The sequence below is a fragment of the Ustilaginoidea virens genome, chromosome 2 (assembly GCF_000687475.1).
Source record: "Ustilaginoidea virens chromosome 2, complete sequence".
NCBI lineage: Eukaryota > Fungi > Ascomycota > Sordariomycetes > Hypocreales > Clavicipitaceae > Ustilaginoidea > Ustilaginoidea virens.
Window position 1 is genome coordinate 1,700,766 of NC_057317.1, and position 21,437 is coordinate 1,722,202.

The 21,437-nt window shown below is 57.8% G+C and overlaps 6 protein-coding genes across 6 annotated transcripts; 1 reads left to right on the top strand and 5 right to left on the bottom strand.

Annotated features, from left to right (window-relative positions):
• Positions 1-916: 916 nt before the first annotated feature.
• On the bottom strand, positions 917-2,428 carry UV8b_02197 (uncharacterized protein; the record flags this gene model as incomplete). The annotated part of the gene is made up of 2 exons (XM_043139695.1): positions 917-2,048; positions 2,199-2,428. The coding sequence occupies 2 exons, from the start codon at positions 2,426-2,428 to the stop codon at positions 917-919; spliced, it is 1,362 nt and encodes a 453-aa protein (XP_042995629.1).
• A 4,591-nt stretch (positions 2,429-7,019) lies between these two features.
• Positions 7,020-8,003, top strand: UV8b_02198 (uncharacterized protein; the record flags this gene model as incomplete). Its single annotated transcript, XM_043139696.1, has 5 exons — positions 7,020-7,057; positions 7,139-7,164; positions 7,275-7,420; positions 7,540-7,677; positions 7,803-8,003. 5 exons carry the CDS (start codon positions 7,020-7,022, stop codon positions 8,001-8,003), a joined length of 549 nt encoding a protein of 182 aa, XP_042995630.1.
• Positions 8,004-8,830: 827 nt separating this feature from the next.
• Positions 8,831-10,189, bottom strand: UV8b_02199 (uncharacterized protein; the record flags this gene model as incomplete). The annotated part of the gene is made up of 1 exon (XM_043139697.1): positions 8,831-10,189. One exon carries the CDS (start codon positions 10,187-10,189, stop codon positions 8,831-8,833), a length of 1,359 nt encoding a protein of 452 aa, XP_042995631.1.
• Positions 10,190-14,279: 4,090 nt separating this feature from the next.
• UV8b_02200 (uncharacterized protein) lies at positions 14,280-17,125 on the bottom strand (the record flags this gene model as incomplete). The annotated part of the gene is made up of 3 exons (XM_043139698.1): positions 14,280-16,297; positions 16,387-16,617; positions 16,696-17,125. 3 exons carry the CDS (start codon positions 17,123-17,125, stop codon positions 14,280-14,282), a joined length of 2,679 nt encoding a protein of 892 aa, XP_042995632.1.
• Positions 17,126-17,680: 555 nt separating this feature from the next.
• On the bottom strand, positions 17,681-18,016 carry UV8b_02201 (uncharacterized protein; the record flags this gene model as incomplete). Its single annotated transcript, XM_043139699.1, has 1 exon — positions 17,681-18,016. One exon carries the CDS (start codon positions 18,014-18,016, stop codon positions 17,681-17,683), a length of 336 nt encoding a protein of 111 aa, XP_042995633.1.
• A 270-nt stretch (positions 18,017-18,286) lies between these two features.
• Positions 18,287-21,148, bottom strand: UV8b_02202 (uncharacterized protein; the record flags this gene model as incomplete). The annotated part of the gene is made up of 3 exons (XM_043139700.1): positions 18,287-19,783; positions 20,029-20,838; positions 20,912-21,148. 3 exons carry the CDS (start codon positions 21,146-21,148, stop codon positions 18,287-18,289), a joined length of 2,544 nt encoding a protein of 847 aa, XP_042995634.1.
• Positions 21,149-21,437: the final 289 nt, after the last annotated feature.

A 21,437-nucleotide genomic window follows, 5' to 3' on the forward strand; every position in this document is an offset into this window, starting at 1 on the left:
TGGTTGGCACCGCGTCAGACGGAGAGCGCGCCCCTGCGGAGACGGCTGACGCCAGGCTGCCTCATCATGTCATGCGAGGCTGGGCGTTGCTAGGCAAGCAAACGAGGCACCTTAGTGGAGCGCCCATCAAACATACCACATACCACAAGCATGCTATCACATGTTTTACTCATGATACCTGACCACAAAAAGAGACAATGCTGTATATATGAACGACCAAACTCCGCCGCTGCAGGAAAAAAAAAAAAAAAAAAAAAAAAAAAAAAAAGTCCCATGACAAAAGCCAACAGTGATTTGGGGGGAAGGGAGGGGGGAAAGGGGGGGGGAGGAGGGCATTTCAACACGCTCTTCCATGCGCCATAACTTCATTCTGCCGTGGTCAAAGGGATTCAAACTACTCCCCATCGTACAAAACTCGCCAGACTCGGGCCAAACAGGAAATCTGGGAACAATGCTGAGTTGCGTGCGCTCAGAGCTGATGCGGTAGGGTGGGTGCCTCCCATACATCCTCTGCGGAATCCCGCCGGCTCGCTGGTGAGGCCTCTGCCCTCGCAGCAGGGACTCGACAGGGAATAGGCGTGTGAGCGCGAGTCGAGCTGTTCCACGCGTGAAGGGCCCCCCGGGTCAGAATACACCATCAAGCACAAGGGTGATCAAGCACAAGGGTGAGAGTGTTGACGGTGCCACTGCAGACAGGAACGCGCAGCCGCTGAACAACCCCCTTCTGACATGGCAAGGCCAAATAGAATGGCATGGAGATACAAACATACATGCATACCTGCGCACATATATGCATATACATGTGTGCGTGCACATAGGTACGTAGGATAGGTCCAATCTCAACATGGTGGAAACGAAAAAGAGTAAATCTCCATTGGGTCAGATTATTGGCACGTGTGTCGGGCCAGATAGCTGCTCATGGTGCAGTGGCACGAGTGCCAGATTCAAGCTGTGAAGGTGTTACCCTCTCTGTTGATGCGGGAGTTGCAGCAGCAGCAGCAGCAGGCTGTTCGTCGTGTCGACCGAAGCCAAGGGCCTGCCGGATTGAGGAGAGCATGCCACCACCCCCAACCGACGCGGCCGGGGTCGAGGCGGATCTGCGGCCATCCAGCTGTGCCGGCTGCCCAGTTTGGCCCGCTCTCCCTTGTGATCTGTTGTTGATGTCGCGGAAATGGGGGGGCGGGCCTAGGGACGGCCTGCTATAATTGTTGGGATATCGAAGCCAGGCGGGTCGCAGACCTCCGGGAAGGTTGAGACGCGAGCCGTTGCGCGGGTCAAGGCTGGTGCCGTTGTTGTTGGAGTTGGAGTTGGCATCACCCTCCTGGTTGGGACGGGGTTTCGCGGTGTAGTAGTCGGCTTTGCAGAGCGGGCAGCAGGCGCGCCTGCTTGTCAGCCAAGGATCGACACAGCCCGCATGGAAAGCATGGCCACATATTAATCCTCGAACATCGTCATCATCCTCCAGCGTATCGATACAGATGGCGCATGAGTCACCCGGGGCGGCTAGGCACTCCGGTGGCAGAGCGGCGTCGATGTGCTCGTCGTCTTGGTCGTCGTCTTCGTCGTCTTCTGGGCTGGACCTTGTTCGAAGCGGGCCACGTCTCTCGCCCTGCGTCGAGGTTTGGCCTGGTCCGGTTTGTTCAGGTTGTGCAGGTGCATCTTTGCTAAGCTTCTCATCGTCCTTGTTAGCGTCGAGGGTATTGGTTTTGGATCCATTGGCGGGATGGGCGTCTGTGGATAAACGACTCTTTGCGATTGCCAACTCCGGGAGAATTCCCTCGGCCTCGTGGATGCTATTTGCGCGACTCGGCGAAACGGAAACGCCACCGGCGGTGGGCAGGCCCTCCCTGGCACGCTCCGATACCCAAGTCTTGTACTTGGTCATGGGGAACTTGTCGTTGACCTCGTCCATGGTCATTAATTTCTTCTCGCGCCGTCTTCGAGGCCGATGGACGGTTTCCAGTGTGATTGGATCGCCGTCTTCGTTTGTCATTCTGGCCCTGTTGCGAGCGTTGTACCTGAAGCAGTATTTGACACCGACAATGATCCTGGAGGTGTACGAGTCAACTACGGCCCCAAAGTTCCGCCAGTGATTTAAAAATTGAAAAAAAAAAAAGAAAAAAAATAGGGGGGGGGGGGAGAGAGGGAGAGAGAGAGAGAGGGAGCATTCGCCGAAAGCGACATTGTAGGTTGCTTACCAAAGATTGGTGAATACGACGCCGAAGCCGAGAGCGACAAAGAAAAGCAAAGGCGAGCTGGATCCTCCCTGGTTCGTATTGTCGTTGCTCTTGTTGCTGGCTGTGGGCTGCGAAGGTTGCGGGTTTGTGGTGGCGGTCGCGGTGGACAACGGGACAGACGTTGGCGCCTCGGAGACTTGTCTGGCCATGAGCAAGACTGCCTCGCCCAGCACTTGATGGATGACGCCCATGACGACGCTTCAACAACCGTCGCGAAGGGATGGATTCGAGGGTCTATGCAGATTGCCAAATGCTGCGCTCTTCGGCATGGGAAGAGGCCGAACCAGTCCGTCTAGCTGCACCAAACCGATCGGCCGATTGGCGATTGGGAAGGGGGCAAAAAAGGACGTCGAGATGTTCCGGTACCCTCGGTGAGGGTTTGACGATGGTGGCCGGGGCAAGTTGGCCGGCCTGTCGACGACGACGGGAGATATGACCAAGATCAAGCACCAGCGGGTAACCGGCAGACTGTGTAAGGCGGGCCGTTGGGCTTGCTGGCAAGATCGGAGGGGGCAGAGGAAAAGGAACGGAGGCGGATGGCAATCGGCCCAAGGCGGCGAGAGAGGCGGCTGACACAGGGATGATGAACATTCAAGGGCATGTCGCGGCCGAGGGAGGCAGAGAGGGCGACAGGGGGGGGGGGGGGGGGATGACGAGAGGATGGAAATGGAAATAGTGGGAAGAGGCAGAGAGTTAGTTAGTTATGGGTTTGCGAGGGTGGGGGGGGGGGGGGTTTGCGGAGTGCAGGAGGAAGTGGGCAGACGGAATAGGAGGGCGGAGCGTTGTGTTGGACGAGCTGGGAGGTGCAGCTGGTCATTTTGAAATTTGGAGCTGGCCAGACCCCAGCCATGCATAGCCATGCCATTTGAGGGATGGCAGCGCTAACAGGCAGGTACACCTGGTACACCTCACCTACTACTCCCTACTGCTGGTACCTACATGTACCCTCCAGTCCTTTCCTACCTTGGGTCAAAAGAAGGTCGGAAAAGGACATCAGGTAGCTGAGGGACCTTGGGCAGCTGGCAAACGTCGCGCGGTCCGTCCATTCTCCAGTCGGAGAAGCTCAAGGCGGATCAGGATCAATTCAAGGTCAACCCGGCGCTGCCACGCAACGAGGCCAGGGCGACAGAGAACCGCTGCGCAGTCGCGGTGCTTATCGCTGCCGTGCAATCGCTCACTGCATGTGTCCCGGCCATGTGTGGTAGTAGTAGTACGGAGTAGGAGAATGTCGCAGACCGACAAGGGCGGCAGAACAGCCAGAACAGCCAGGCCGGCTGAGCCGGGCAGCGGGCAGCGGGCAGCGGGCAGCGGGCAGCGGGCAGCGGGCAGCGGGCAGCGAGTACCAAGCACTGTAGACACTGGCAACTACCGTGTTCTTTACACTGTGTGCGTGCGTGTGTGTGTGTTGCTCGGGCGGCCGGCCGGCCAGATGGACCGACGCTCAATAGTTCCCGCGCAAGCTCTGAAGCTGCGACCGACGGGGCAGGGTAAATAGGAATGTCATCATCATCGATGGCTGCGCGGCCGGCGGATCTCGTCAAGGCAACCGGGAGCGGGCATCCACCCACCGCCTCGGCGACGCGACGGAATGCCCCCCGTTGGCATGGGGCAGGCGAACGGCTTTCTCGGCATCGCAAAGGGCGATGATGCGTACAAGTTCATGTTTTCAATGGGTCTGCTGCCTCTGGCCTGCGCCCTTTGGGTTGGGGGGGGAGGGGCGGAACCACCACCCCCTCGGGGCGTCTGGCCCCCTTTTGCTGACGAAACATTGAAAGCATCAATCAGACCAGACGCCACGGCTCGCCTCTGGGGCTGTGAGGCCGAAAGGGTACGGAGTATGTCAACAGTCAACCCGGCTTCGACTGGCCAACCGACAGCGTGCTGCCGGGCAACATGCTCTGGCATCCGCGACCTTTGCATCTGGCACGGCAGGGACAGACAAGACAGCATGCGTCAAAAGTCGAGACGTGCAAGCAATGTGCATGACCCGTGGATGCATCAACTGTCAAACGAGGGATGCGTGGTCGGGGGAGAGGAGGGGGGGGATGATGGATTTGCATTCATGTACCGGTACTCGAGCTGGCTCCAGCCACAAAGAACAAAGAACAGCTCTTGCCTGCCACTGGCGCGGAAAGGGACGGGAAGTTGTCAGGGTGCCGGAAACGGCCTGATAATTACCTCATAACCAGGCCAGACCAGACCGCCAACTCCGTACTCCGCACTCCGTAACTCCCTCCGTACTGCCCCCGAGAGATCACCCACGTACCGCATGCACCGCCCCATCCGATCAGTACCCAAGTTGTTGACACCAGGCGCAGGCGCAGGCGCAGGCGTCCAATGTCCATCAATCCACGGCATTTTGTTCCCTCGAGGACCTTTCAATCTTCTCTGCTCGGCCCCCCCCAACCCGACCAGAGTCACCAGACCAGGCGGCTGCAAGCTGCAAGCAGTCGACCAGACCAAAAAAAAGCACGCACAACCAACACCTGCCTGAAACGGCGGCCCCCCGTCGCTCGCTGGCCCTGCCTTGATCTGATTGATTCGGGCTGGTCATCACGACGGCTCCCCTTGTGCTCTCGCGCCCGAAATGACTCTGTGCAACGCAGGCCTGCGCTGTTGCATGCCCAGGGGGGCCCCCCGGGTGCCCTATGTACGTCGTCTGAGAATGTGAATGTGCTGCCCCGTGGTTGACGAGCCGACCAGTTGGTTACGTGTATGTACTCCGTACTTATGTCCGTTCCTCCGCGGGAAATCGTCTGGCTCCCCCAAGCCCCCTCCCCCCTCCAACCGCTGCCGCAAATGCTGGTCCCGCGATGATCATCGATCCATCCATCCATCACCGGGAGAGAAGGAGGGGCAGTGCGGGGCGTCGATAAATGGCCGTTCTCCCAGCCATGTTCGACTCTGGTTCGTCCCAGCCATCCATCAACTTGGTTCTTGTCAGTCTGTGTCTGTGAGTGAGGCTGTGCGTCCGCCCGTCTCCGCCTGATGTACTCTGTCTGACGTATTAGAGGTCAATTTCAATTGCAACTAAAATGCGGCGCTAGTAGGGCTTCATATCCTGCGATAGCTAACCTCTGCCCCCAAGGCGATGGCCGTCAGCAGCTACCGCCCTTTGTTTTTATTAGGATTTTCCTGGTTGAGCTCAGGTCGAGCGAGGCTGGAGGCACCAAAGCGCCAAGGTCCCCAGATCGGAATCGTGCAGCCCTGCCCGCCTGGGTCCTTCAATGTTGCTTTCGGATATTCTTGTCCCATCCCGTGCAGCTGCAGATCCTGTGGCTCAGCTCGGGGTCGGAAGCCCACCAGACCTCTTCTGTTTCAGCCCGTCGGCGAGGCAGTCGACAGTTTCGTCTCCCACCATTGACCCCAGCGGGCTGGACCAGCGGCTGGGGGGGGGGGGTACGAGATGATGGCGCTGCGTCGGCGTCGGGACCCCATCGTCTCAATTGTAGCTCTGTAAGTCGGTCGCGCGTTGCCGGCTCGGAGTAGAAATTCCCCGGCTGTGCCTTCGTACCCGGTACCGGTGGACTTGTGGCGGCCCAGATCAGACCGCAGCTAGTGTCGACTCACGCCACAGCGCACGGTGCACCATGCAACCATGCACAAGTGCGTCGTCCAGGCGCCCAGGCAAGTTCGAGTTGGCCGTTTGTGGCGGCCGCCCTTTTTGGAGACCAGGAATTGGGCCGCCGAGGTCCCTCTGTCTTGAAGCGCGCCGCGGCTCCAGCCAAGGGGGTCGGTCTCTGCTGAAAATAGGACCCATGCGACCATGCGACCATGCGACCATGAGCACCATGCGTCGTCTGGTCGGTGATTAGCATCTGCCAAGCGGTGGGTCAAGCAAGGTCGAGGTGGTGAGGACTTGGATCTGCACGCAAGCGCGCGGTGCGACGTCTCGATCCGCGGCAACGCTGCTGGATTCAGCACAGGACGGGCTGGCGGCACCCGAAACCCGGCGTCTGGCCGTCGAGACTTGTTGGCTTCACCCTTCACCCGCGCGCGTCCTCTTGTCCCAGGGTGCAATGCAGCCTTGCAGCCCTGCACTGCACCTGCAGCCTCTTCTTGTCCCGCCTGCCGCCCCCCCCATCGCAGCCGAAGCAAGCAGGGGAGGTCGGACCGGCCGGCCGGCCGGCCGCGCCCTGCTTGCAGCCAGCAAGAGCTTTGCGCGGCGGCAAAAGTCGCCTCTCCGCAGCCGGCCTGGCCGCTGGCACACACACACAACCTTGCGGCCATCCGGAAACGACCAGACACAACCAAACACAACCAGACATCACAAGTCTGAGGGTTCCACAGTCTATACCCAAGCCTACCTGGGGCGCTCATGGCGGCTTCTTGTTGGTCCCCGTCTTGCTGTGGCTTGAGAGCGTGGCGGCCCACCGAGGTTGAGCCGGCGGAGGAAAATGCCGAGGAATCCGGGGGGAACGAATCAAACTTCGCGCGCTGGCGTCGGGCTGCCGAGTGCAGTAATTCGCACCGAGTAGCGAGCGACTTGGCGCCAGGCGGCCTCGGTGGCGACGACGCCAGCCATCCATCATCCGTTGATGTCTGGTTGATGTCTGGTTGATGGATGCATATGTCGACGGCGGCGGTGGATGCCCTGGGCTCGGGACGAGCGAGTACCTCGGTGCGCACAGCCACCAATTCCACCCGCTTCCACCTCTGACCACAACTTCAGAGTCTCTTGCATGCTACCTCCTAACTGCATCTTGACTTTCATCAACCTCCTGGCACCAGACAAGCGTCTACGTCTACTGCCCGCTTCCCCCCAGCCAACAGCCAACAGCCATGCCGCCAACACAGCTGCCCGAGTCCGGCAATCCTCTGCAAGTAGCCAGCCCTCCCGTCGACGCCGCGCTCGACAACAATGTGCCAAAAAGGGCCCAGCTAACACCCAACCCATCCAGAGTCTTTTTCGACATGACGCTCGGAGGTGCGCTCCCTCCCCCCTCACTGGTTTTATTTCATTTCATTTTATTTTATTTTGATTTTCTTTTCTGCCTTTTCCCTCCCCCGACGCTCACAAACGCCCCCGGAAAACAGGCGAACCCCTCGGCCGCATCACCTTTGAGCTCTTCAGAAACGTCGTGCCCAGGACCGCCGAGAACTTCCGTCAGTTCTGCACCGGCGAGTCCAAGGACCCCCAGGGCAAGCCCCAGGGCTACAAGGGCTCCAAGTTCCACCGAATTGTGCGCAAAGGGATCAAGTTTTCCGAAACACAAACACACACCCCGCGGCAACCAAAAGGTGCCAGTTGAGACGGGGCGGGGCGGGCGAGCGAGCGAGCGGCTGACGTGACGGCGCGCAGATTCCCAACTTCATGTGCCAGGGGGGTGATTTCCTCAAGGGCGACGGCACGGGGTCCACGTGCATCTGGGGCCTCAAGGCGTTTGAGGATGAGAATTTCGAGCTGAAGCACGATCAGCCTGGGCTTTTGTCCATGGCGGTAAGGTCCCCCGGCACGCCTTTTGCCTTTGTCCTGTTGTAGCTGTTGTTTCTGCTGCTGTTGCTGCTGTTGCTGCTGTTGCTGCTGCTGTTGCTACCCCAGATCGCTGACTCGGGCGCACGCAGAACGCGGGCCCCAACTCCAACGGCTCGCAGTTCTTCATCACGACGGTCCCCACGCCCTTCCTGGACGGCAAGCACGTCGTCTTTGGCAAGGTCGTCGACGGCATGGACGTGGTGCGCAAGATGGAGGCCACCAAGACGGGGTACCGGGGCAAGGACGTGCCGAATCTGGACGTCGTCATTGCCCTGTGCGGGGAGATGTAGCAGTAGCCTCGACGGCGGCCCTTGAGACGAACGAGGCACGATCGAGGCATCCTGGCGCAAAAGCAAGCAGTCGATCCGATTTCGGCGTGCCGGGGTGACTGTTGGCCTAGGTGCGCTGCTTGGGCGGAAGTCGCGAAACCATGCTCGAGTCTGGCAGCCTTGGTCTTGCGCGCCGCTCCTCCTTGAATTTCTTCGCATGGCGTCATTGTGGGCAAGCCGCTACCGCTCATTGTCGGTCGGTGCTACGTGCTACGTGGGCACACGGGGGAGGGGGAGATTGTCGAGATTGTCGAGATTGTCGAGCAATAACCTTGGAGGGAGCTGGGAACAAGACGAGCCTGCAGATGGAAAAGAGGACGGGGAAGCACAATGGTGGTAGTACCCCCAGGTTGCAAAGTGCCACGGCTGGGTTTGCTGCCCTTGAACGGAGCAAACATTGTGCATTTTCACATCACTTCACAGCAAGCACCGCGCACGGTATCACCACGTACAAGAGGCTCGAGTCAAAACGCAGTGCTTCCTATCCGAGACCTTCATATCCAGAACCAGCAGAACATGAGCTCACCGTCCCCCCCCCCCCCCCCCCCAACCGATCATATGCTGTCATTGCGTGCGAAAGGAATGAGAGGGGCATGCTTATATCGAATAGCGCAATATGTACATTTGAAAAAAAAAAAAAAAAAAAAAAAAAAAAGGGGGGGGGGGGGGGGGGGGGGGAGGACGTAGGAAAAAACGAGAGAGAGAAACAAGAAAACTTGCCAACGTACCCACAAGGTTTCTTCCTCCCTTGCTCGCCCAGCCTCGTTGGAAACCGCTGCTTGGGCCGTTCAGAGAGCGCGTCTGATGGCTCGACGACGTTGACGGAAAGGCGTCACTGTTGGCCTGGGTCCGATCGCAGGATTGGACGAGGACACCAACGTCGTGTTGGCAACGGGAGCCGAGGAGACGACTGGACCGTCCGTCTGCCGAGGCACGTGTGTAGTGACAGTGACGAAAACAGTCGTGTCGGGCTCCTCGGAGCCATCCGGACCAGCAGGAGACATGGTTCGGTAGACGGTCTTGAAGAGCGTGGTTGGCGGGACAGTAACCATCTGCGTGACAGTAACGACACCGCCGCCCACGGGGGCGGTCGAAGATGACGGGCCCGCGGTAGACTCGTCACCGGAGGGAGCCGCTGTGGGGGCAGCAGAGGCGGTCGGAGATGACGGGCTCGTAGTAGACTCGCCGCCAGAGGGGGTGCCTATGGGGGCCACGGGGGCCGGGGGAGCTCCCGAACCAGGGCTGCTGCTGCCGCCGCCGGAGCCGGAGCCGGAGCCGGAGCCGGAGCCGGAGCTTTCCACGTGAACCTGAAAGTTGCTCTCCATCTGGGCCTGGATGGCCTTGGAGTAGATGTTTTGCTGGGCGACCCACGACTGCTTCACGTCATCATCCTTGGCGGTGAATCCCTTGGCCGGACCGTCCACAATCTTGATGTCAATGACACTGGCGTAGCTCTCGTTGTGCGCAATGGCATCCATGGTCCACCCGTTGGGCACCTTGTCACCTCGCATGAAGGAGCCGGCCCACGGGTACTGGCCTTGGGCCGTCTTGTCCATGCTGATCTTGCCGGGGTTGAGGCTCGGCCAGTCCCAGTACCAGTAGATGGTGTAGACGCTGCCGGGCTTCAGGTCCGCCGGCAGCCTGATGTCGGACTGGCAGGGCAGCTCCTGGGACTGCTTGGCGCCGTCGCCACTGAGCTTGGACACTCGCTCGCTGGTGATGGGGGCTGTGTTGGGCTGGAAGCACTGGCCGTCGTCGTAGTTTCTAGTCGCGAGAAGGACGCCTCTCTTGTCGCCTCCCGACCCGTCCTTGTTCCACCGCAGGTGAACGTCAAACAGCTTTTCCTGCCCCTTGGGCTTGGTGGTGCCGTAGAAGAAGATGGTGCCCCGATTGAGGGGCTTGTTGGGTTGGTTCAGGGGCAGGGTGACGTGGCCGTTTTCGAAGTGGATGATGGCTATGTGGTCGCCGGGGGCCGCCTGCAGCATGGGGTATTTGGGGTTGGCCGTGTAAGGGTACTTGTTGATGACTTCGTTTCCAGAGTAGGCCGGCTGACCGGTGACGGGCAGGAGTAGCTGAGGGATCGTGTCCTTGTATCCGGGCTCCGTGCGTGGCATGTAGCCTCGGGGAAAACCTCTTTCGCCAACCATGGTGCCGTTGGGCGCGATTTTGTAAGCATACTCTATCCATGAATGCGCAGACGCAGCGCAGGCGAGAGCTAGAGTTGTAGCAATTCGATGGACGCTAAGCCGGGAAGCGTGACTTTGCATCGTCAGGTATTCTGGTGATGGGGGTATCCTGAAATGAGTAGTATATTGCGGCGTGAGCCAGTAAATCCCCAGTCTTTGGAGAACAGATTTCCTATACTTTTGATGAAAAAAATTTTTTTTTTTTTTTGAAATAATTTTAGATGGGTTGAGATTGTTTCCTTTTCCTTTGCTTCTCTCCAGGAGAAACCGAGAAATAAAAGAAAAAGAGAAACAAGAGAAACAAGAGAAAAAAAGAGGGCAAGAAGAAAGACACACAGAGGATCCAAAGGGCAACTTGACGAGTTTTACACCGGAACCCAAGACTCGTTTTGGTGAGAAATAAAAAGGCAGCTCGAGTTGACAACTTCAAGGTCGACGCAAACCAGCCCGCGAGGTATTGTTATTTGAGAGAATCGGATTGCACGCTCAACCTGAGCAAAACATGAACAGTGGGCGGCGGCTGTCCCGAACTAGCAGTGCAGCTGGCAGAGTGACTAGCTAGCAGAGTGTGATTTTACCCAAGCAGCTGGCAGACTGGCAGACTGGCAGATTCACCGGCCAGCTGGGGGATCAAGGCCAGTTGTTCGCAGATGCCGGGTGTGAATAGTGCAGTGCGTTTGTTTATCAAAGAGGTCAGGTGATGAGAGGCAGCGAGCGGGAGGCCGCGTTCAAAGAGAAAATCAGCTTGTGGACAACAACAAGAGCACCGCAACAGGACGGGGTTCAAAAGCTAGGGCGACGAGAACAAAGGCCGGAGTGCAGCAGAAACCTGCCACTGAGCGCCCTTGTCTTTTCTTGTTTTTCTTTCTCTCTTTCTTTCTTTCTTTCTTTCTTTCTTTCTTTCTTCCAACGAGGAGGAGAGAAAAGAGGAAGAGAAGAAGAAAGGACAGGGTCGGACGAGGCCGGGTGATGAATTAGCACCCGCAAAGCGTCTGTTTACCGCGGCTTGGCAATTGCAGACATGGAGGATTGGTCAGGATGGTGAGGTCAGGATGGCTCGGCATATGCTTCAGGGCTTGTCAACATGGCATGACGGGACTTTTGGTGCCAAGAAACCCCCAGGGCCATCTTGTCTGACGGGTTGGGTCGAGTACAGGAGCCCGAGTGGCCGCGGGACGGGCGGGCGAGATGCCAGGATAATAAGCGTGGACGAGGGGAGGGCATCGCAGGACCAGGTGAGGTTCTCTCTGTGCGCGGGTGCGCGGTGCAAGGTGCGAGGTGCGAGGTGCAAGCCAGGGCATGGCCGTCGTGGGCTGCCAGCCTATGGATGGGGTGAAGACGGGTCGAGACTCGAGGCATCGGCCGGGGAGCCGTGAGGCCGGGGAAGCGTCTGGTGTGGTGTGGTGTGGTGTGGTCTGGTCTGGCGCCGCCCAATGCAGCTTGCTGCAGGTGTTGCTGCTTGCTGGTGCTGCTTGGTGCTGCTTGGTGCTGCTTGGTGCTGCTTGGTGCTGCCGCAGGTGTTGCGTTGCCGGAGGATTGTTTCAAAGACGATGCCTGCACCACGCCAGATTCCCAGATTCATTCACCCATGTCACCTGCTCCTGCCCCTGCTCCTGCCCCTGCTCCTGCCCCTGCTCCTGCCCCTGCGTCTTGCAAGCGCCCGTCCTGGGCTGGTTGGCGCCAATCCCGCCTCACGACTGGCCACGAAGCGCCCTGCCCTGCCCTGCCTTGCCGCGCTTGGCCGGGGCCACCAGGCCATCATCATCCATCCACCACCGCCGCCCCGAGCAAAAAAACTTCACATCCCACCGCCCCAGCAAAATCACCGCCCAAGTAAAACATTCGCGCCATCCCCCCAATTCCATCCGCCTCTTCTCGTCCATCCGACCTCATCAACTCCTACAAATACGTCCGGCTCGACACTCCCGCGAACGCGGCGCCCGCCGTCCTCTCTGCCCCGTGGTCAACCGCCATCGCCGCTGCTTCCCTTGCACAGTCGCTCGCTGTGCGCTGTTCCCCCCCCCCCCCCCCCCTCTCCCCTCCCCTTCGCGTCGTCTCCCCCCTTCCTCCCCTCTTGCGCTGGTTTGTTTGTTATTGTTTGCCGGCCTCGTGCGAGCCCCCCGCCCGGTCCGGTCCGGTTGGGACTTTTTTTTTTTTTTCCCCTCCCTCCCAGCCTCTCCATCTGGCCGCCTGGCCGCCTGGCCGCCTTCATGTTTCATGTTTCGTCGGCCGGCACCGCGTGCGACTCGACTTCGTCCACGGGTCGTCCACGGGTCGTCCAGCCAAATGTGTCCCCCCAAGCCCCGTGGACAGCAAACACCCAAACCACGGCCTAAACTCGGTTCCGGGTTGGGCCTTTGCCGCCTCTCGCTCGTGCAGTGCCCAGCACGTCCGCGCCGCCTGCTCGGGGCAGTCCGGTGCCTGGTGTTTTTGTTGTCCAGGGGCTTTTCTTTGGCCTGGGGTTTGCCTCCCTGTTGCGCCTTTGACCGGTTCGGTTCGGTTCAGTTCAGTTCAACTTTGCTGGGCCGTCGTGCGCCCACGGCAAGTCGGGCAGACGGCTCAGAGTCGAGACGGGCCAAAACCCGGCTGGACGGCAGAGGGGACGGCAGAGGGGACGGTGGGTGACGACGATAGATTCGTTAGGTAGATGCCGGCAGCAGCCCCGGTGCGCGTGCCGTGCTTTGCGCCCTGCGCCCTGCGCCCTGGGTACCAGACCTTTCCGAAGTCGCCGTCGAAATGCCCCGTCGGGTCAACTACGTCCGTACTTTGCTAGACTAGTTTCCTAGGTCAACAACTAGTGGCGGTAGTTGCTTGGTTGGCGTCGTCTCCGCGGCACACCAGTTGACCTGACACCTGACCGCACGTGTCACGCGCCCACCAGCACAACCAGCACAACCAGCACAACCAGCACAACCAGCACAACCAGCACAACCAGCACAACCAGCACAACCAGCACAACCAGCACAACCAGCAGCGTCACCCGGCCTTTGCAAAATCCACCCACTCCCCAAGAATGCAACGCAATTCTCACCATCCGTCCGATCCAATCTTGTTGCTTCTTCTTCTTTTTTTTTTTTTTTCCCGCTCCCAGACCTAGACCAGTCACTCACTCCACACACCAAGCTCAGCACGTCCACGTAACCCATTCTCGCCCGTTGCCCAAGTTCCGCACAACCTCACTTTCATCCAGGCCCCTTCGCCGCCCCTCTACGTCATCATGATGCCCCCCCCCCCCCGACAGGTCAGATGATCTAAAGTGGCTTGCCCGCGTGGCGCGCCCTTTCGGACGCGATGGCGCGTTGATCCCCCTCGCGCCAACCCTGCTTCTCCCTGGATCAAGCTAGTCAGGGGTTATCCGCTCCGGCCTGCACGCCCCAGCCTGTCTGCATCGAGATGTGGTTTCCTGAGGGGGGAAACGCGGCACTTGACTTGCTTCGGGTCTGCCGTTGACCCCTGGGGAAGGGGGCGCCAGGGGGGAAGTGAAGTTTACCTTTCTTGGGCCCGGTGGGGGGCGGTCATGCGGCAGAACGAAGCCAGGCACAGATACACACACACACACACACACACACACACACACACACACACACACACAAGCTGGCTGGTTGGTTGGATTGACATGACAGCAGAGCAGGCTGCGAGGTTGTTCGGAAACGTGCCGCCTTGTTAGCCCCAGGCACGCAAGACTGGGAATGCAGGCCTTCCATCCATCCCCGGGGCGTCGGAAGTCACACAAGTCATCACCATCAATCAGCATGAGCTTTGGCAAAGGAGGGCGTTTAGTTGAGTTCAGGATTGCAATCATGCCGTGGTATTTTCACCCTGGCCGAATCAAAAGACGTGTCCGAGAAAAAGCCCATCACTCGAGTTGCACCCCAAACGCCCATTGCCGATTCCGTCCTCATGTCCGCATCATTACTCCCGTTTTGCGCACTCCAACGAGCCTGCCTGTACGGAGTACCACCAGATTAGAGATTTAGCCAGCCCTGCGAGATTCCCCCTCACCCTCTTTTTGTTTCCCCCTTTTTTTTTTTCCCCACGTCTCTTCAACCCATTACCATTCAGCAGCATTGGCCGCCGCCCCGGCATCTGCCGCCTCTCTTCTCCTCTTCAACGGTCTCGGGCTGCCATCTCTCTCGTGCGAGCCCGCCGCCGCTCCAGCAGACAAGGGCCACTGTGGAGGCCCCCACATGGCAGCCGCGTGGTGATCACCCGGGGATTCAATCTTGGGCCCCGGCCCCCATTCGTTCGCCCTGCTGGTTGGTGGCGAAGCTGCTGGCCAGCCTTCCAGGGCAGACATGTCCCAGCTTGGAACGTTGCTCGAGTTGACTGAAGAGTTGTCATACACGAGCGGGCTTGGCATCTCGAGAGATGCAGTTACGGCCATGTACGAGGCGGCCGCGGTGTTGATGGGCTTGACCTCGGGGAACGACGCTTCGTCCTCAAAAAACGGCTGGCTGTTGCCCAGCGGAGATGCTCGTCTCTCGTCCCTCTGCTGCGGGGGCGGCGGCGGGCCGTTGCTGGGGAGGAAAGTCACCTTGCTGCTCGACCCCATGTCGTCTTCCAAACTGCCGCTCCTGGCGTCGAAGCTGTTGCTCCTGTTGTCAAACGTACCCGAGGGGTAGGTTGCGGGCAGCGTCGCTGTTGGTGGAGGCGTGGCGAGCCCGTTGGAGAAGGATTCGTATAGGACAACGCTGCTGTTGGGGGTTTGCAGAGGGGCAACATGGCGAGCGGGTGGGGCGGGAGGAGCGTGAGGAGCGTGAGGAGCGTGAGCGTGGCCGCCGTGATCCCATGCGTTAAACGTCTCGTTCATGGCCGCTGTGAGATGTTGGTTGATGGACGGAGTGGGAGACATGACGGCATCTCTTGCGACGCCCGTTTGCGGGTAGATCAAGGCCCTTTGTTGGTGGTAGCGCGACATCGGGTCGTTCATGGTCAACCATCGCCAGGTGGTTCCGGCGGACCTAAACACGGGCGTGTATTTGTGCCACTGGTTTGTCGTGTTGAAACGCCAGAATATTATGGCCCGTCGGGTCCATTGGTTGGAGTCTGGTGCGCAGGACCAGAGCTCCTGATACATGGCAACCTTGCATATCAGGTCGCTGCCGCTCGGCTCTCGGCGGGACCACGAGGCGGCGTCGCCCTCCTCGTCCGAACGCTTGCGCTTACTGCCGGCGCGGTCCGGCTGCTTTCCCTGGCCATTTGCGTACCGGCGCCGCTTCTCCCTCGCCCGCTGATGCTCGACGTCGGGATACTGCACCGCCATGCTGAGGATGCTGGCCCACTCAACGGCAGGGAAAGGAACGTGAATATCCTGTCGAGGGCGACCGTGACAGTCGCAGTCGGCCTTGGCGTCGCTGCATCCACGGCGGTGAATACCGCTTTCATTGATGTACACCCCCGGCTTGCCGTCGTCGCTGTGGAGCTCGACTGGTTTCATAAGCCGCGTTATGCACTTCCAGCGATGGTTATGCAACGCCGGTTGAGCAATGGCCACTTCGACAAACCCAGTGAGTTCGGATCCGGATGGGAACTTGGCCTGCTCGTGCAGCTCGAGGGTTGCGCACATCTCCAGCAACAAGCAGTCCTCATCATGGCTGGGTAGGTCAAGGGTCTCATACATGGCCGAGGCATCCTTTTGCCACCGGCGAGTCACAGTCTTGGCGCAGGCCGAGGTGGTTCGATCCAGAGATCGGGTGTACTCATGCAGGAGAACATCTTTGCCGAGGACGTTGGGGCTGTCGTCGCAGTTTGAGTACCTGTTGAAGTGCGGGAAAGACGCCTGATCCAGGGGAGTATCATGGGCGTCAAAAGCACCGTCGTCTCGAATTTTGATATCAGAAGACGACACAAAGATCTCGCACGTCTTTGGTCGCACGCATATCGAGGATTGAAGACTCAGCAGCTGCGAGAAATAGTCGTAGTTGGGCTTGACATCAGGAACTCGCCCTTCGGCTAGAGCTGTGAGGACAGGGTTGGACTTGAAGGACTCTTGCTCTTCTTCATCATAATAGTCATCCGAGTTGGTGGACCCTGGTTCCTTCTTATCCTCAGCCGGGAACAGGAAATGGACTGTGGCGGTAGCCTGTGATTAGCGAGATGCTCCCGAAAGGTTTCAGTTTCAGACAGTGGTGGGCAGGGGGGGAAAAGAGCCTGCATACAACATCGGAGGTCTTCAAAAAACTTCTTGACAACCTGCATATGACTGGAGACCTGCTTGCGTCCCATCTGTTCGATACTCTCATTGCTGTTGTCGATTCGAAAAATCTCCTTGCTTCCCAAGACGGCAACGCAAATGACAAAAATGTATTCACTAATCAGCATGTTGCGTCCATGCAGCTTGCCACCCATGGAGAACTTGCGACGACCCATATGGGGCATGAGCAACACGGCTAGAGACCCATTTGTTAGCATAGCAGTCCAGTGGCGTACGATTCGTGTTGCCTGGTCAGATTGTGAGAGCCACTTACCGTCGACAAAGGCATCTTCGAGTTCAGTTCGGCGCCAGACGCCGCCTTTGTCCTTTTGGGTTTCCTTGTGGGCTTGTCTACTACGATACTGACGGAAGGCCGGCCAGAAATAAAGAGGGTTGATAGGCGTCTTGGATCTTCTCTGGAGGCGATGCTGTTGACGTCGGGTTGGGTCTCTGTAAAGGCAGTCAAGTGATTGTGAGGGAACCACGGGAGGGGGAATCGTGGACTGCAAGGCGAGAGGCAATGCCACGTTGTTTTGGTAGCAGCACGAGACCAAACCGTTGTAGCCATGTGCTTGTGCGTTGCCATTAGACTCTCTCAGTGGAACTCTGCCAGCTTGCATACTACGCCTTGTGTCAACATAGTCTGGAGACTGAGAGTAACGCTGAGAGGGCAGCGCAGGCCTCGGCTGGTAGAGTGCAGACATTGCTGGGGGGAGGGAATCGTGTTCAACAACAGTCAGTGCCTGCCAAGAGGAATGTCGGGAATGGGCCGAGAACGAGGAGCAAGGCTCGTTGCTTGCTGAGCACACGACAACGCAGTTGCAGACTCGTACACTGACCACAACCCACAAACGTATGGAAGACACAAAGAAGAGTGAGTTGAAGAGGACAAGAAATGCTGAGAGGAATTTTGTAGATGTGGAATGGTGGGATAAATGTATCAAAACTCGAAAAGAGTGACGAATTCGACTGGAACGAAGCGTTATTTCCCGGGAGGATCCAAGACTGTATAAATCCAAGACGTATCGGTGCCAGGAAGGACAACCCTCAGCAGGCTAGGCCATATTGACAAAGGGTGAACACGATTACCCATCTTTTATTTTAATTTTTTTTTTCATTGGCCCCTCCTCAGCCCAATTATCGAGATCCTTTCTGCTCGGCATCCCAAGGAGGAAGGGTGGAAAGGAGAGCCGGGGGTGTGGTCCCAGATAGGAACCGGCCCAGGCAGTGGGGATTGGGGTCCGTCGTCCGTTTGTGACTTAGAGGCTCCATGTAGTCTTGTGCCTTCGACCGAAAGAGGACACAACCTCAGCCAACAGGCCAATCGAGGACCAGTCACGAAGACCAGCAGGGCAAACGGAGCTAGAACACCTGTGTCGTGCTTCGGCAGCGAGGGCGTCGGCACGCAAGGGAGGGAGTCGCTCACCAGACTTGGTTAAAGCGGGTCGCGCCCACCAGCGCCGGTCGTCGATCACCTTGCTGTTAGCCAAGGCAAGCCCGGGACGCTTCGCTGTCGAGAATGGCATCGGCATGCGAAAGAAATTGAGATCAGACACCATTGAGCCTCGACATCCTTCGGTTCCGTGGGGCCGCATTCTTGGTACCTGGCAGCCACCAATCCGCTACCACCACGCGAAGCATCGCCATGTGTCACTTGCTCCAATCCCGGCGCGGCGCCTTGACAAGCTCAGCTGGTTCGGGACAGATGCCTGCGACGGGTACCTTACACTGCCCTTCCCAAGGGATGCAGCGACGAAGCGTGGGCCGGGGACAAGAAGGAATAGGCATAGTCAGCTTTTTGCCCAACGCTTCTTACGCATTGGCAAAAGCCGAAAGTCTCGTTAGACTGCTTTGGTCCTCAGGTGCTAAACCTCGAGCTCCTCCCCGTCATTACCGATATTCACCTTCTTTCTCCCTCCGCCCGTCAATCGCTGAAGGGCCACCGTATTCACTTGGCGCCCTATTTTGCGCTGCATTTTCTCAATCTCTTCTTCAGCATCAACGGCCTCCGCTTCCGCAAAGTCTAGTACTAGACGACGGCCAAGAAGGTGAGTGTCCTTCAACGCGTGCAGTGCATTCTCTGCTTCTCGGGCTGTCACAAAGTCGGCAAAGGCAAACCCTCTTGCAGTCATGTCGGCCTTTTTCGGGACGCGGACAGACCTGAGCTGGCCGTAAGTCCCGAGCAGCGACCGAACATCTTTCTTGGTCACTTGGAAAGGCAGGTTCTTTATGACAATCTTTGTTCTTTGCGCCGCTGCCTTCTTGGCCCGGTCTTCTCGCCTTCTTTCCTCGGCAGCGTCATGGCCCTTGTGCGACGCCTTCACTCCCAGCGTGTGGCCGTCAAGAACGTACCCATCCATGGCTTTAATCGCTGCCTGGGCCTGGGCCTTGGTGCGAAACTCGGCGAAGCCAAACCCCATACTGAGCGTCTGGCCGGCTTTCTTGGGGTCCATCTTGGTTTTCACTCTTGCTGATACAAATCCGTCGAGAGACTGGAAGGCTTCAGCCAGCCGGGTAGTGGTTGTGGCGAAGTTTAGGTTGCGGATGAAGAGTGAGGTTGTCTCCACCTCTTCCGCCTTGTCGCCGCTTGACAACAGCTCACTAACACTAAATTTTGACACACCTGCCGCCTGTCGATCGACCATCCGGCTGGCCTGCTCAGCAGCGTCACCTTTGAACAAGTCTTTGGGTCCCTTCTCCAGAAAGAGCACACTGTCTTTGATTCTCCTGTAGGCCAGCTTGGCGAAAGCGAGTTTGGCATCGTTTGCTTGCGCAAATTGCACAATAGCTATGGTGCCCGTGGGGGGCATCAGCACGTTGAGTACTTGGCCATGCTCCTCAAAGAGTTTTCTAAGCTCTTCCATCGTAGTGCCGTACGGAAAGTTCTTGACCAGTATGGTGGTGTCCCCTCGCTTCTGGGACTTAAAGGCTTCCAGATCCACTCCGTTGGCGGCAAAGTATGCCTTTGTTTCCTGAATGACGGTAGTTTCTGCAATGGCTTGCTTGATGGCGCTGTCAGCCGATGTGGGATCCAGCATCTCGGATTTAGAAACACCCAGCCGTTTGGCAACGGAGGCGTTGACGGCATCCTGGTTCATGTACAGCGAGTTCCAGTTGAAACTGCTGGAAGCAGCCTCGGCCTTCTTGCGCATCATGTTCTGCTTCTTCAGTGGCAGCTTGGATAGTTCAAATTCATCCAATCCCTGCCCCCGTTTCGGGCTGGCTGGGAGGATGTGGATGATACGCCCTTGGAAGGTTGCGCCATCCATTGCTTGGAATGCTTTGACCGCGTCAGACGGGGCAACGAAAAGAACTAGAGCAAATCCCTTTGTTGACCCGGCAGCGGTTACGGGCAGGTGTACCTTTCCAGAAAGTCAGTGCAACTCCATTTCGTGTATAGGATCAACAGAGGAGGATGAGGATTTGTTATTCGCAACAAATCACGTGGCAGGCTCAGACAGTCGAAGCATCTACAAAAATTTTCGCCCAGGTTCACATCATATACCAGAGTATAAGCTGTCCCTATCTTGGGGTTCATCATAGCGCCATTGAGGGGTGGATGTGATGGTGTCTGTGTCAATTACATAAAACGCAGCGTCAAACGTACCTCTTCAAGGGGTCCAAATTTGTCGAAAGCGTCTCGGAGATCATCCTCAGTTGTGCTGTAGGGAAGATTCCGGACAAAGAGCCGAGATGTGCGAGAGATGGCATCCACAGCATCGTCCTCTGCATTGCATTTGCTCGCCACCGGCAGTTCAGCCGCGTCGGGCGCCAGTTTGTCTGAGGAATGCAACGATGATTTGTCACCATTGGCGTCTTGTTTCTGCAAACTGTCGCCTGATGTGGGTATCGCTGCTGGCTCGGAGGAGAGGTCATCAGGATCCATGAGATCCAGCAGCCTATTGGTCCGCGATCGCAGCCAGTCGTCGTCAGTAGCTGGGACAGTTTGCGGTTCGTGGCCGGTCATGTGTGATTCCATTTGCACGACGTTTTGTCCCCCACTGTTCACTGCTGTGATACCGTCTTGCGCCTTCTCCTCGGACATGGACCGTTTCTCTCTCGCCACGTCTGTTTTGTCTTGGTGGGCATGCAACTTTCTCAACTTCTCCTTTCTGGAGGGTATTTGTTCGTATTCTTCATCACTTTCCCCCTCTGGCACAACAACACCCCCTGATTCCAAGAGAGGGTCTGATGCATCCTTGGGAATCAAAACATCTGCAATGACACCGTCCCGTCCCGTCCCCATGACCTGCAGAAACTCCCGCAGCTTCGGGTCGGAAGCGTGGGATTCATCCCGTTTCCGCTTCTTGGCGTTCGAATCCTTGTCATGGTCTGCATGCGGGGTGGCGGGTTGGTGTCCTGGCGCTGTGGTGCGCGTTGGGCCATTGTGTCCTTTGGCCAAGGCTGGGTCTGAAATCTGTTGCGTTTCGAAAGTCAGGCGGCATTGCCAAGGGATAGTCAGGGGTCAGTGATATGAGTGGTGAGCTTACAGGTCGTGCAGCCTCTACGGACAGCTTGGACATACGAATGTAGGACCTGTTGAAGTACTTGACAGCACCGGTGGCATCAGCCGCATTTTTGTATCCTACGTAGCCGATGCGACGCTGAGGGATCAATTTGACATCGGTAATCTCGCGGTTTTTGGCAGAAAAGTGCCTGCGAAACTCTGCCTCGGTGATGTTGGGAGGCAGTCCCTTGACAAAGATCCTCGACATAGACATAGACATGGCTAAGAAGGAAGAGGCAGAGAAGGAGACGTTTCAAGTCATTCTGGTTGGTCGGCCGGCAGACTCTGGTTGTTGTAACGACAGGTCGATGAGGCGAAGATGGGAAAAGATTTTGGATTTATTATCGCCCAGGCTCCTCTTGGTCCGTGCACCCACAAAATTAATTCCGCAGAGTGCCTGAGGCAACCCGCCGTTTGCTCCGCGAAACCCCCAAGCGTTCCACCGAGGCACCTATCTAAAGAGTCAATTTACGAGTCAATTTACGAGGAACATGTGAATGATAATAAGT